The sequence below is a fragment of the Merops nubicus genome, unplaced genomic scaffold (assembly GCF_000691845.1).
Source record: "Merops nubicus isolate BGI_N331 unplaced genomic scaffold, ASM69184v1 scaffold22603, whole genome shotgun sequence".
In the NCBI taxonomy this organism is placed as follows: Eukaryota; Metazoa; Chordata; class Aves; order Coraciiformes; family Meropidae; genus Merops; species Merops nubicus.
The window spans coordinates 1,861-17,188 of NW_008601260.1; the positions used below are offsets into that span (position 1 = coordinate 1,861).

The 15,328-nt window shown below is 39.8% G+C and overlaps 1 protein-coding gene across 1 annotated transcript; it reads right to left on the bottom strand.

The window, feature by feature from the left end:
* Positions 1-1,596: 1,596 nt before the first annotated feature.
* MTERF3 (mitochondrial transcription termination factor 3) lies at positions 1,597-15,264 on the bottom strand (the record flags this gene model as incomplete). The annotated part of the gene is made up of 7 exons (XM_008937951.1): positions 1,597-1,848; positions 4,159-4,320; positions 7,088-7,159; positions 8,404-8,551; positions 11,698-11,887; positions 12,883-13,035; positions 15,152-15,264. Coding segments are annotated over 7 exons (1,033 nt in total), but the record flags the coding sequence as incomplete, so codon positions are not given.
* Positions 15,265-15,328: the final 64 nt, after the last annotated feature.

Here is a 15,328-nt window from a genome sequence, read left to right on the forward strand (position 1 = left end):
ACTAGTTGGTTGAAGAAAATAGTTTATTAGCATTTAGTACAGTCAAAATCTAAGTAAGCATGTTGGATTAGCTACTTAAGAGGGAATGGAGGAGAGTGTTTAGCCATCACGTTTCAGCCACCACTTTAGATCAAATTTATTATGCATTCCCACCAAGAGCAGCCTGCTTAATGAGTGATTTCAGCTGATCTTCCCAGGCCAGTGGAGTGAGCAACATGAGACCAAAACCAAGAGACCATCTCAGATATATATTACAGACTGTGAATGTGGCTTTTTACTGTGCTTCAAGTGAAGACGCCCTAGTAATTAATTTTGCACTCTGCTTGTTCTGACAATGCTAATTTTCATAGGTGATGCAATACAAATTCCCAATTTTTATTTTGGATAAAAAGACCCAAGTTCATAGTCCAGAGATCACTACTATTCTCATTCTTTAGATATCTCTTTAACCTCAATGTCCTACTTATTAGGGGAATTTAACCTTTAAAATTTTATTCTGCTATCTGCACACAAATTGTTATTTTAAGCTCCAACACTGAGCTTTTAAAACATTGAGACTTTTTCATTAAGTAAGCTGAAATCCAAATGAAAACATCTGGATTTCAGTTTCCTTAACTGTTTTAACTGAAAGAATGGAAACTTCTAAACAATAAGCTATCAGACAGTTTACATTTGAGTTTATTCAGGTTCTCACTTTGCCCAAATACACAGTGAAGAATTTGATAATTCCCTATTAAGGCAAATTGTTTACCGATAGGATTAAGTACTTTTAATACTCCTGTGATTCCTACTGTTAGCATTTACTTCAGTTATAACCAAGCAAGATAACTCGTCAACTAAGTACATACTACAGCCCCTTTCCATATGGTTACTTGTATAATAAAGCCCTGCAAATCTCACTGCTTTCCCTTCCTCAACAAGGGGGAAAGTGACTTAAAACAAGCTCCTTCTAGATTTCAGAGCCATGTATAATTTTATTTTCTTCCTGTAATTTTTCTAGATTCAGTTTGTTGATTTTCTTTGATATGTCAAAGAAACTTAATGGTTTCACAGCACAGCTTTTAGGATATTAATTTCAGCAGCCAGCTCCACAAAGAAATATCTTTGTAACCTGTTGAAAAATACCTTTTTGTATGAGGGGCTTCATATACGTAACAGCATACTTCTTTCTATGCTATAGGGAAAATAATGCTATTAGCTCTTAAACTAAAAGCAGGTAAACACATCACTTCTTCACCAGTGCGTTTGCTTGTAGTTCTAAGTTTTGGGAGGGAGGGTGAGGGCTGAGAGAGAACAACACAGGGAATAAGTCACTCAACAGTTTTCCCATCTCCCAGAACTCAAACTGTTGAAAGAAAAAAAAAAACAAACACACTTTACTTTTCTATCAGTGTGTTTCATCATTCACTCAGAATTAAGTTAGCAGTTACAAAGATTGAATCAGTAGCAATCAACAGATACTCACCAAATCCTTCTGAAGTATGTTTTGAAGTCACTATAAATATTATTAATGTGAGCCTTTAAATCCTACAAACATTTCCTAAGCAACAACTTCTTAAACCAGTAATTAAGAAGTTAAGAGACCATAAAGGGGAATAATTTTATAAAATATGTTTATTTCATAGCTTTATTCCTTTTTACATGTGTTACTAATTAAAGTGTTTTTAAGAATTTTTCGAAGTCCTGTATAGAAGCTTTGGCAATCTCTGTACAAAACACCTCATCGGGCAAGGATACGAGCTGGTCCAGAGAGATGTAGCTGGGTTGTGCTGGGTCATACTGGGCTCTTCCCAAGAATGTAAGAAACTTATGTCTCTCCTTGATTCGTAATAGCTTTGAGTTGAAAACCTAAGAAAGAAAGGGAAGAATCTTTTAGGTTGTCTAAATTTCAGACTCGGATGAATCTAAAATAAGACCGTTTTTTAGACAAACTGAAGATCTAGGAAAAAAAACAAATAATTTGCACCTTCTCATTTATGTCAAACACCAGGTAGGTTACATTTATATATAAATTATTGAAATTTCAAATAAATGCTTCAATACAATATGCTGACATAGGCACACAGGGGAAATCAGGGAGTGATACAGCTCTCAGGCATGGCAGGTTTTTGTTTATATATGATAACAATGCTGCTTTTGTGTACTCACAGCCAGGAAAGTGGAGAGGAGACATTCAGAAAGAGGGAGCAAGAGTACCTAAGCATTTCCCCTGTACTATCACAAGTACTGATTTGTAGAGCTGGATTCACAGGAGCACTGTTACACAGAGGAAATGAATGGGTGGCCACACGGTGTAACACAAATGAGTGAATTGCCCAGTGGCAGTGGAAAAGGGGAGTGGCTCTGCCCCCTGTCCTAACACAGCCAGAAGACACAGTGAAGGGGCTCAAAGCAACCACTTGTCTTCTGCTGCTACCTTTGAAGATATATGAAGAAGATATCTGAGATACACCTATGAAGACATTTGTCACATAGGTGACAACAATGGTAAGGGAAATATGGAAGAAATCAGTGCAACATCTAAAAAGAGAGAGAAGTGGTTAAGACAAGAGATAAGACACTAGTTAAGTCTTAAAAGCACAGATCTAATTCTGCATTCCTGAGCAGTACAGCTGAAGAGGGAGATGCTTTAGAGAAGATAATGGTGGAAACAAAAAATGCTAGAGCAATGGAAGTGAGCAGAGGTTTTACTAAAAAGAAGGGACTACGCTACTGAAGGAAGGATTTCATGAGGATGCAAACTAAGCTGAACTAGGACAGAAAGCAAAACTACTGTTCCTCTTCTGCCTCCCTTGAACTTTAAGAGGCAGCCAGAGGACAGGGGAAAAAAAACAACCACCATTTATGGAGCTAGTTGACAGGAAGGATGTCATGAAGGTTGCAACAGCAGCTGTAACATCAGAAAGGATCTGACAAAAAAGTCCCATATGCCACTTATTTTCAGCATTATTCTCATTCAGGACAAAAGGAAGAACAGATAAAGAAATGCATGCATTTGTGAATGCAGAAGTTAATGGCCAGACCATATACAGACTGAGCTGCACTAAACCATATCCAGGAACTCACAGGTTTTGAGGATGGAAATGAAGATTGGGAGAGACAGAGGGTGACTGTGCCAAGAACAAGGAACAGAGGAAACTCTCCACTTACCCTTCCAACAAAGGGAAGGGAAATAATGAGGTGAACCACCATGAAGCCAAGAAGAAGCTAACTAAGAAAGAAGTAAGCAAGACCTTTGGTCACCTACAGGTCAAGAGAGCAAAAGCAACAACTGGATTGGAGTTACAGCAAGCATCCTTGTTAAATAGAGATATATTAAATAGCAAAGCAAGTAATCAAAATCGTGGGGTGTAGTTTTATTTCCACATAATTTTGGCCTTTGAGCCAGTTTAGATTAGCCAGCTTTCCTACAAACTTGCTTTGGAAGAAAATTGTTGCAGTTCAGAAGTTGTAATCTGTGCTTTCGTTTTTTCCTGCTAAGAAGCTAGTGTGACTGCATGTCAGCATTGGAAGAAGTGACTAATGCTTTCAAATTTTAATTTGTGAGGGAGTAACAGTAATGAGGAGATTTAAAAAAAAAAAAAAAGCAGTCATCAAGAAACCAGTCTATTTTCACTCATGATTTTTTAGCTATTGCTGCAGCAACAGGCAGATCAATGAGAATCTAATTGCCTAATGGACAGAACGTCTTTTATCTTTAAACTATGTTTTCAGATCCTAGAATCTATCATTTTTTTTTTAATTAGACAAATCCAAAAGAAACGTTTTAATATACATGCTATCTAATGAACACACCTTCTGCATGACCTGTCTTCCCTTGCGTCTCTCAGCTAAGGAAAATTTCAGGGCAGTAATCCCTAAAGCAGGCAGTTATGTCTCTTGCATGAATCCAGAAGAGATGGGCACGACTACTTCTGTTGAAAATTAACAATTCCCAAGACTGGGGGTGGTACCATCATGTGCCGGGGGAGAAAGGCAGCTCCACACTGGATTACTCAGTGGCTGCTGAACTGCTAAGAAAAGTTTTCCCAATTAGAGTAAAAGTCACAGACAAGTTGGAGAATTCACACATGTCCTGCATATGGTGAGGCTCCACCTTCAGCACTGAAGCAGCTGTGCAAAAAGCACCCACAGTTTATTCCCAGGTTAACAGCTCACCTGAGGGAAGCGAGTAAGCATGTGGTGGGGAATGCCCATTATGTTGTGCAAGTAGTCAAATGTCTGTTTGAGTCTCTTCTTACTTGCAGTTAAAATCTTGGGGGTTTTAAACACAATCTGTTGAATTTCATTAAGTTGAAAACCAAGTTCAATCTGACAAACCTGAAACAGAGCACAATATTATTTTCAAAAGTTAACTACAGCAAACACAGCCTATTGTAACGTGCCACTGAAATAAATTAATGCAAAATTCTTCTACCCTTTGTCACTCAGCAACAAGAATGCAACCCACAATATCCGCCACTCCAATTCTTCTCAAGTAAGACGTTGCAAATTATTTGTCATTCTGGATTGAAGCGTAATTTGTTTATAGAGTATCCCTGAAGTAAAGATGAGTTCTGTGAATGCTATGTATTTTTCAGCTGTCTCAGTATGCACGGCTGTTTCAAGCATAAAAATTCTCCCCTAAGAGTCGTTTATCACTTTCAACACCAAGCTGTCAAGAGATTGACTGTCTAGTTGTGGAGCTGCTGAGCTCTGTAGAACACAGGAATCAAGCAGCTAGTGACTACTTTTGTTCATGTGTAACTTCTTTTTGCTAATGTAACCATTTTCATATTAGGGAGTATAATTTCAGTCCTGTAGACTTCAACTGAAGTCTGCTGAACCTGAAAGAGATGAGTATGTGGTGTATTTGATTTATTTTACAGTTGGTTAACATCTAAAGTAAGGTATCTTTTCAGAGACTGCCTTGACTTTAGTTATGGCTTCCCAAAAGGAAAGCAAACCACATTTTTTCAATAAAATCATGAGCACTCATCCCAAAGTGCAGAATGGCAAGCAGCTCATTGAGTTGCTGAGGAAGGAATTCAGCATACCAGAGTCTCTAGTAACTCAGACATTTCTTCTGTCCTCCAGTGACATTTACAAGCAGCTTGTTTTCAGCCATGGAGCGGGTGTGCTTGCCAGTAACATAACCAGACTTTAAAATCCAACTCAGATACTTCTTCAGTTGGCAAAAAGGTAGTACCTTTTTTTTTTTTTTTTTTTTTTCCTCCAGTTTGATATGCCAAGACTGCAGCTCTTTCCCAAAACTGCCTGGCAAACACAAAGGGATGGGCTTAGAATTTGGCTTTTGAAGTTACCTTAGGACTTCCAGGTCCCTACAGGGAATTGTTTCTAGCGGTGACTATAATCAGGTCTTTCAACCCTGTTTCCTCCTTATCTGGTTTACAAATATTTATGTATCACAAGAAATACTAATCAACTAAGACAGCATTCAAGTCTGAAGAGATGTGTTTGCCCTTTAGTGGTGTCTTCCATGTATCTGAGTTGGCAGGGGTAATGTACTGCCTTAATAGACACAAACAGGAGTAAGATCTGACATGAAATCAGTGGAGAAGGATAGCTGGCCCCACTGTAGAAGTAACTGTGGCAAGAATATTGATCTTTTCTTTTGTAGCTGTGAGATGGAGCAGCTTTCTCTTGACTTGAACAGTGAGCTCAAGCATAAGTTGCTTTGATTGCATCGAGTTTGACAGCAAACATTAAATATTTGGTAACTCACTAGACAATATATGCTAATATCCCCACTGTGCAAGCCCCAGGAATATTCAACATACTCTATGATTCCCACACCAGGCAGTGGTAGTGCAAGCTTTCCAGTTGTACCTTGTCAGTAAGTCTCCAGCTGTGCTTGATGAAACCTTCAGAGGATGGAATAAGACATCCTTCACCTCATTTAGTCCATGACTGGTATCTTTTGACAACCAGCATCAGCTGCAGCAGCTGTTTCTAAACAACTGCCCACTCCAAATGAGGAACACCATCAGATCACTTCTGAACTGGTGGTGCATGATTTCACTTTCTGACTACTGCCTGCCCATCACCAGCTTAGGACATCCAGGTCTTGAACCCAGATTCTGAATGTGAGACATCCAATCTCCTGAAAGGCTGACGCTCCTAAGTATCAGTAGATCCTAACAGTGAGGACCTAAAAATCCTTCCTTTCTCTAGAGCATGTTAAAAATAAGGATGCTACACTATACACTTTTTGGTAGATAAAGATAGTCACATAGAACTGAGGATCTTAAAACCACATTCATTATGACACAGTGAATCCCTAGCCTGTGGAAACAATGTTCATTAGAAAGAAAGCACTATTAATTGGAACAGTCTGTTACTTTCCACTCTGCTCCCTTACCACACTCACATTTCAGATTGCAGGATTCCCAGTGTTTAATAGTTTCAGAGCAGTAAGTCTGTCTGAAAATTATATATTTTAATTCATAGTTATGCATTATAGGATAATGGGATTTCTCAAACTGTTGCACTACATTATGCTGTTTGGCCTCAATGGCTTTACAGCACAATAATTAAACCAATACATAGTTACAGTTTCAAAAGGGAAAGGGGTCCCTGTGGGTTTGAAGTTATTTACCCAACAGTTGTTAATAACGACCATCTGCTATCAGACAATAGGTGTCAAATGCATATTTTGGCAGACTAGCCACCTGCCAAGAGGAAAATAATCAACTGCACATTTCTTGCTCCTAAATTCTCATGGACAATCCAAGTTAGCAAAAAAACCAATAATAATTAAGGGGCCCCTATTTTTCACTCCTTGTAAAGAAATGGCTAACAATTTGTAACCTCAGACAGCAACTTTTGGCAGGAAAGGAACCAGATGAAGTTTGTAACCTACATCAGAGTAGGAGACAGTAAGATACTTCTCCATGTTTGTTGTAAGCTTGCAAGCTATAGAGGAAAAGAAACTGTTTAACAAAATCCTCAGTTATTTTATATCTCCACTAACATTATTTCATGAAATTCTTTCTATGCAGGACTGTCCTTCAATAATTTTATCTCCAGAGAACTCTTAAACTATGTGAATACACAAAACACTTTCAATACCTACAAACAAGCTCACCTGAAGATTTTCTTTTACAGGCTCCAATTTGCCAGTCAGTAGCCTTGGAAGACGAATGACTAGATCCTTTGTCTACAATTAGGGAAAACACACAAAGGGAAGATTAGTACTGAAAGCTTGTTTGTGCATCCATCTGTGAAAGAAAGATAGAACTCTCATATAACTTTTTTTTTTTCCAGTTGGAAAAGGGATGCCCTTTCACTTCCATTTCATTTTATCTCTACTCCAAAGATGAGTTTGCATGAAGCAGCAGTGTATTAACTTATTCATATACATTCACTTGGAAAAGAAAAAATAACATAGGTATTGTGAAACAGTCAGGAGAAGGGAGTAAAAGCAAACCCCTAAAGTCGAAAGCACACTCAAGTGCCCTATCTCCCTCAGTGCTCAAGTTGTTTCTTCCCATCTTTTTTTAAAAAGTAAATAAAATGCTGCCCAACAGAGGTCATAAAAGGATTTTTCAGCTGCAGTGGAATTTGTCTACCTTGGGATCTGGTTAGACCATAGTATTACAGCAATACTAGAAATGACTCCACATCCTCTAAGCCATGGGATTACTTGCAATCTGCCCCGAGTACAAGGCAGTGACAACACCCTTTTCCAGAGAGATCTGCTACCCAAGGTATGGAAAGGTCAGCAACAGGAACTGTAACAGCTATGACTGTTCAGCTAATAGAAGCCAAGAGAAGAACATCAGATTCCACTTAGAACTTGACATTTACTGCCAGCCCCAGCTACTGCAGAAAACAACACTGCTCATTTATTGCAAGACACTCCAGCCACTACCTCCTCTGAAGATCCCCAAGCATGGTGCTAAATAACTGCTAAGCACATAGTGCAGTAAGCAATCATGAGCAAACCTGGGGGTTACTCCTGGTGAGCTGAGGATATGATTTGGTATTTAGTTTGATATGATAAATTGCACATTAGACTATTTTTCACCAATGAGTTAAGTATGTTACAGTATTTTGAAGAGATTAAGAGAGTCAATTTATTTTTTTGAAGTTAAAAAAGCTCCTTGCTGTTTCAGCAATGGATTCAGTCCTGACTCACCTCAGATAATAAAACTGGACACACACATGCTTGCTTGACAATAACCTGCAGCAGATCATCTTCAAGAACATTACTTCAGGACCTTTGAACGTTAGACGTCCATATTACTCCTGTATGCAGGTAAAATCATCTTATCTTCCTGTAACCCTGTGTTACCATGGGTAATGTCAGTAATATTTGTGGATAACCTCCAACCACTTTAAGTTCCCAGCCCTTACAGTTGTGACTAACAAAGGACCTAAAGATTTCAGTGTAGAGTCTACCTTTTTCACACTGAGACCAAGTTCATTTTTGAAGAAAGCCAGTCTGTTATCCAGTCTTTCCACTGAAAACAACAGCAAATATGGAGCTCTTGAGACCATCTGCGCAATTTCTGCCTTACCAAATTTTTTTGATTTTAGGTAAGCCACTCTAGAAAGAACAAAAACAAAATAAAATCCAGTGATGAAAATTTTATTGCCTCCATTTATTCAGTACTTGCTTAAATTCCTCAGTGATATCTTACAAACGGACAGATGTTCTAGCATTAACATGCAACCCTGCCAAAAATAATTAGGGGGAAATCTGCAGTTATCATAAAAGCAAAATACCATCCCTTCCAATTAATTAGAAGTACAATAAACCTCAGAGCAGAATGTCAATACTGAAGACAGATTTTAATTCCTTCCAGCTGTACTTAAGCAGATAACTATGTTAACGTACGTTTAACTACAAGCCTGTCTCCTAGACTGCAAACACATTACTAGATCATCGTAAGGTATGGACAGGAAGATATATACAGCCTTTTGCTATTTTAATGAATTCCATTTCTACTGCTGAAAGAACAGAGTATTATAATACCTCATACATCCTTGTTTTGCCAATAGCACTGGAGTAGAAGTATCATACAACAATGCTATCTGTTGAGGCGTTGTCCAAAAAGACGTTTCTGAATCAGCTGGCTACTTTGGTTACAGTAGGTCCCTACTTTCAGTCACCGGTCCAATCACTGGACTTGATGATCTTAAAGGTCTCTTCCAACCTAAAGGATTCTATGATTCTATGAGAACATTTGGTTGTCAGCAAGGAAATGGAGCTGACTAAAGTTGTTATGCTTAACCATTCTTTCTTTCCAAACTTCATTGACTTTGGTGAAAGTGAAATTCTAGTTCAAGTACTACTTGCAGTAGATTATTACCATAGCTCCCAGAAAAAGGAATGGGGGCGAAATACAGCACACAAAATAAAAAGAGACATGATTAAGCCACGTGCCACCATTTACAAAAACGTAAACTACAATTTGAAGGGTTCACTTTGGTTATAGATAAGCATATAGAAGTATTTGTTGTCAGATGAACTGAGAGAACCGATTTTATCTGGCAGTAATTAAGATACTACATAGATTGCAGAATATTCTGCAGAAGCAGATATTCAGAAAAAAATGGGACTGTGCATTAAATGACATCTTGCGGAGACAAAAAAATAAAAATACCTTCCAGTCACTACAGCCTCCCTCTCTCTCCACAAACCTTCAAAACTGAAGTCATCACAAGCCAAAAACCTCTAGACAGAAGACCTAAGAACAAGCTCCAGAGGAACAACTTCTACCTGCGCAGGCAGCCCAGCACAGAACGTAGCAGCCTGGGCTCCAGACAAGGCTGGTGGAACTGGCTGCAGGAGCCTCAGAGACAATGAGATGTTCGCAGGGGCACAAACGTAGAACACAAAATTGAAAAAGGGGACCTTCAAAAATGATCCCATTATGTTCTCAGTGCAACTTGGCTACACTTCTGCCATTCAATTTGTCAAGGACACAACTGCCAAGCATCCTAGAAATATATCTAAATGAGCAGATGAAAAACAAACCCTTTTGGTTATCCCGACTCTCCTCCACTTGTTTTCTGTTAACAAGTCATTAAGGTTCACTTTTGAACCATTTCCTCGCCTCCTGGAAAAGCAAGAAGCTTAAAAGACAGATGGCAATATTGTAATAAAGTGACTCTAGACACTGGTATTTTACGGAAGCACAATCACCCAACCTGACCAAAGTTCGAGATGAATTTGTGAGCGCTGGAGGTTAGCCCTTGTTCTGCTATAGGGGTCAGCAGCTCTGTGGAGCGTGTTAACAGTTTTAAGTCATCATTAACAATACTGTAAAACAAAGCATCTGGTGCAGCTGCAGTACAGACAGTGATTTGCAACTGTCAGAATTATTATGAATTATGGAATGCTTTGACTTTTACAGTGTTTATCTGAAGTCAAATGCCAAACCTATTGAAATTTTTGTTTTGTTTCCTGGCAACGGGGAATCCATAGCAATAAAACATTCCAGAGTGATGTAACCAATACCATGTCCATCTGCACTGAAGTGTTTATGCAAAGGTGATACTCAGCTTTCACAAGACAGCTATTTGAGACAAATTCACTTTGCAGCCTGCCATACACCCTCTGCACCACGCTTACTTTAAAGCTTGCAGGAAAACATTCACCAGTGCCAGAGACAAACTTGCAGGAAAAAAAAAAAAAAAACAACAAACATCAGCTGCAGAAAATAAAAAAAAAAAATTGGAAAAGCAAATCTGACTTCAAAGAGGAGTTACAATGTTTATCATAGCAAATCCCCCCCTCCTCATCAGGAGAGTATAAGCAACATCTAGATTCAAAATTACTGCTGAAAACCAACACAGGTGCTTTTTGGATATTTTTTCTGAAAGGTCACTTACTGAACTGGAGGATGGATGAACAGAGGAGAACGAAGATCAAGTCTACGTTAGATGTGAGTCTACTAATGTGCTTCTAAAAAGCCATTACTTTCAGATTTCTGTCTTGAACAGCTACTATGTTCAACAGCCAGACAGACCTTCTTTTCTGACATTTTTAAATACCATGATGTTTTGAGTTCATCACAAAGTGCAAACACACACAAGTTGTTCTGTAAAAGAACTGCTGAATTAACGCAAGCCTGTCAAGTAATTTCAGAATAAGAAGGTTGATTTATGAACTGATGAATGGTGTAGGTCCATACAAGTGTGAATGCACACAAAACTTAGCTCATTGTAGCCTTGCCCTCTGTTTGAGCTGAACAATGGAAAAGAAAAAGCCACCAAAACCTTCTGCAGCCATTAGATGTAAACAGAAGAGATACAGTCTGCTTTGTTTACTGCAGAATTTACAAGGTACAGGTAGGCAGTTCATCTAGAAGAGCAGTTCAAAGCACGACTGAAGAGTTGAATATTATTTTACACACTTAGGTAAAGCCTCAGGGACTCACATTTTAGAATCTAATCTGACATAGGTAAAGCAAGTGGCCTAGGATGGCAGGCTGCTTCCTCTGTGGCAGAGACAGGGAAGAGAGTAAATTTTGTTAATGATCAATTTTCAGGTCGATCAGGGTGTTGACTTGACTTGTGATACCACCATATTAATGCTGAATGATGGGAAGGCACAGGAACGTGGAGCCAGGGATCGAGTGAGAAAGAAAACAGCAGAAGCACAGGGTCAGACAGGGTTAAGCCAACTGGGAAACTAGATCTTCATGACAAAGGGCTTAACACTCCGCTACTATTTGTAAGGCTTACCTGGTTTCTAAAGCTTCCAGATCTTCACCAAGGATGTATGGATTTTTGGTCAGAAACGGTCCCAGCTGGTTGTCTTCTACACCCACATCCTTAAGAAACAGAAGTATTTTCCTTATATCTTTTTCAAAGTCTAAGGTCAGAAGGAGCTGACCTGCCTTTTGGCGTCTCTCCACTTGAGATAAGTCAACTCCTACAACAAACGAAATTAGAATCTTTTTTTAATTAAACATATATCCTACTTCCTATAAATGTTTCACGAAGGCACACAAATTTGTAGGACTACTACTTTTTTTGCACCAACTTAACACTATTTAATTGCTCAACACAACACCTTGCTTATTGTGGAGATTGCAGATAAAACAAGCAGTCATTTTAGACACTTTTGCCAAGTTTATGTTTTGAAGGAAGACGTTTGCAGTGAATCCTGCATGTGAGGAATCAAGTATACTAGCACCTGCCACCATGTAGAAACCTACTTTTGTTGCACAGAAGCATTCCCAGCTCCATTAGACAATGAAAGGCAACAATTCTGCAGAGAAGCGCTTTTAGATACTGGCTCACATGTAGCCATTTGTTACTGCATGGGGCCAGACCTCCCCCTTTCAGATATTTATTTCTCCAACCTCTCTTAGTGTTCCTTGCACTTTTGGGAAACGAGAAGGTGGCCAGCAACACTGAACTTGGCTACCCCTACACTGTCCAAGTGCTTTTTCATGAGAAGTAAGATTCTTTTCCATACTTTCCTTCTTGCCTCTCCAGTTTACTGTGCCCCGCTTCTGAGGTTCTGCACAGCAACCATTCTTCTTCCTTCCCTCCAAGGACAGAGAGCTGCAATTTCTTTTGCAGCAAATTAAAGCATCCGTAACCAGCCCAAAAGAAGATTCATCAAGTAACACAAAGTGCTCTTCACCTCTGGAAGCTGTGGGAGATGCCTCCCTTCTAGCAGCTGCAACACCGAGGGCCTAAAACAAGCCAGGTTTGCCTTCAAGCAATACAGCATTGCTAGTGAGTCATGCAGTTCCCTCTCTTTTTCCATTTACCCTGGGCAACTTTCTGCTGCTTTTACCCATTGGTAACTGTTCCTATTTTCAAGTTTACAAGGCAACCAGAAAGATCAAAACACAACTTATAGACTCGCCAAAGCTCCAGACACAGACAAACCAGCATAAAGAGGATCACGCATACCTAGGTGGACAAGTTTCGCCAGAGTTTCCGAGTGATCAACATAATCTCGGAGCGTGGAAGACTGAAGGGGGAGAAGAGGTTCTGCTATGATCTGTACGGCTTCCTCATCAGAAATCTCCTCCAAGGCAGACGAAGGTGGGATGTCATCCCAGTCTAAGAAACAAATGCAGAACATTCAAATGCATATTGTAAAAGACAAAGCTACTCTCATCAAATGCTATACAGATCTCTTAAAATCCATTTCAATATACAGGAACACTGTGTGAGTCTAACAGCCAATCTATTACTGTTTGGAAACACCTGAAAACATGGTCCATCTCCTTGTCTCAGCCCATCAACTCTTGCTCATGTGGCCAAACCCAGGTGGTGCAGTACCCAGCAAGCCTGCTTTCAGCCTGCTGCCTTGATCAGTGCAGACAAGAGATTACAACACCTTCCTGAAGAAGAATCTTCTTCCATGCCTTCACAAATGCATTCCTGTGTGACCACATCCAGCTGAAAGACTACTGCAAGGATTATTTTTCATAAACCGACAAGCCCATTACTTTGTGCCTCTTCTGAATCTGATGCCTGAGCTGCCTATTTTTTAAACTTTCAAGGTATTTCACAGCAAACTCCAACCAAGCTATCACATTTTACCCATTACAGAACAGCTGTCAACTGCTACCACCTCTGACATCTAAAGAAATAAAGCTCCATTTCTTACTCATTAATGTTTCCAAGTGAACATCATTATGCTTGTTTCACCTTAGCGTGTTTCAAGTGACAGAGCTCAGTGTCTTTTTAAAAAAATACTTCTCTAAACTGATCTATTTTTCATTTGACAGGAGCTCACAGCAGATAGATCAGGATTACTGCTTGCAGGCTGGCTGGTACCATTCACCTCAATAATCAAACTGATTACTGATCCACAGCCCAAATTATAAACTCTTCAGGATGGAGATTTGCTGTGCCCTGTACCTTCACATGATGACTTCCTAGACGCTACAGTAACACTCTTCCATGTCAAGAAAACAAAGCCACACCAGAGCTATCAAGACAGGTTCCAAAGCAGGATGATTCTAATCTTTCAGGAAGACTTGCACAGACTAGCTCAATAGCTGTTGAAGGTCTTGCCACTTCTTTTTCTCAAAGCCTCAGAAACAAAAGCACAGCAACATGTTTTTAGCAATGTTTACTTCTTAAACAGGAACAAGAACTTTCTAGGAATCTATATGAATGTTAAGTATTTTATTTTAACTTGTTGAGGACCAAACCAATATACCCCAAGGTCCACTCCAGAAGCACAGATGCCTCTTTTTTTTGCAACTTTAAGTTCTTTAGAGCTCCTATCAGGAAACATACCTCGCGTTACAAAAAAAAAAAAAAAATAAAATTAGCAATTACATTTCTTCCATTATATACACTGCCAGCTGGGCAAAATGCTTCACGCACACATACACAACAGTAAGTCTGCTGGCAAATAAAAATCTGGCATGTAGATAAACTGCACCGCAGGTGCAGACACATACGAGCTGGCTGACCCGTCAGTTCCGGTGCAGCACTGTTTCCAGAGCCAGCTGCACAAACACACAGACCTCAGCTCCAGCTCTGAGCCACCCCAAAAATAAGCTCTGTAGGATCAAAGTTGGCTGGGCTCAAAGCAGAATCTGAACACTTAAGACTGCTTAGTAACCCAGAGAAAGGTTCCTCAGCATATTAGAATTATTTTCAGAGCATGGTACTTTTTTTATCCTCATTTAGCTATAAAGGGAGGCAGTCTCCTCTGGGCAACATCACCAGGGAGATCTTGTATCGCTCCTTTCCCCAGAAGCGAGTTGGACGAGCACGGCTCATCAATGCAGTGCCTCAGCAAGCTTCACACTCTGCTGCCTCCTGTTGTCCAGCCGTGATCATTCAGGCCGCTGCCTTCCCCACTCGTGCTCAACACCGCCCATCCTCAGCCAACAAACGCCTTTCTTTTCTACCTGCACGACTACGAGGAACAGGCAAATGCTCAGTTCCTGCAGGCAGAGTTACTAAAAGAAAAACCCTTAAAGAGTAGCTCCAGACTGACATTTCTACCCAAAACACTGTATGTTTACCTCGACTTAAGGGTACTTTGTATGCTAGTGACCACAGGAATTCAGTGCTAAAAGCCAAGTGAAAGTCAGGAACTTCAGATAAAGGTTTTAGATAAACAGGCCAAAAAAGGAGAACCAAGGGTAGCACTGAAAGGGCAGCATCATTTGAAGGTTCGTGAAGAAATAGCACCACCATGGCCTCTTACCTTCATACAGTACTTCTGCATTCAGGTCAGGTAATGTTTCTGCTTTTGCTTGTTCCTGTTTTACTGGCGAAGGCAAGTTACTTTGAGGAGAAGAAAAGGATCCATCCTTGGCACTGCCAAGTGGAGAACAGCTTCCCGCGGCTATGTGCCTGTACGCCTGCCACCTCCACGGAAGAG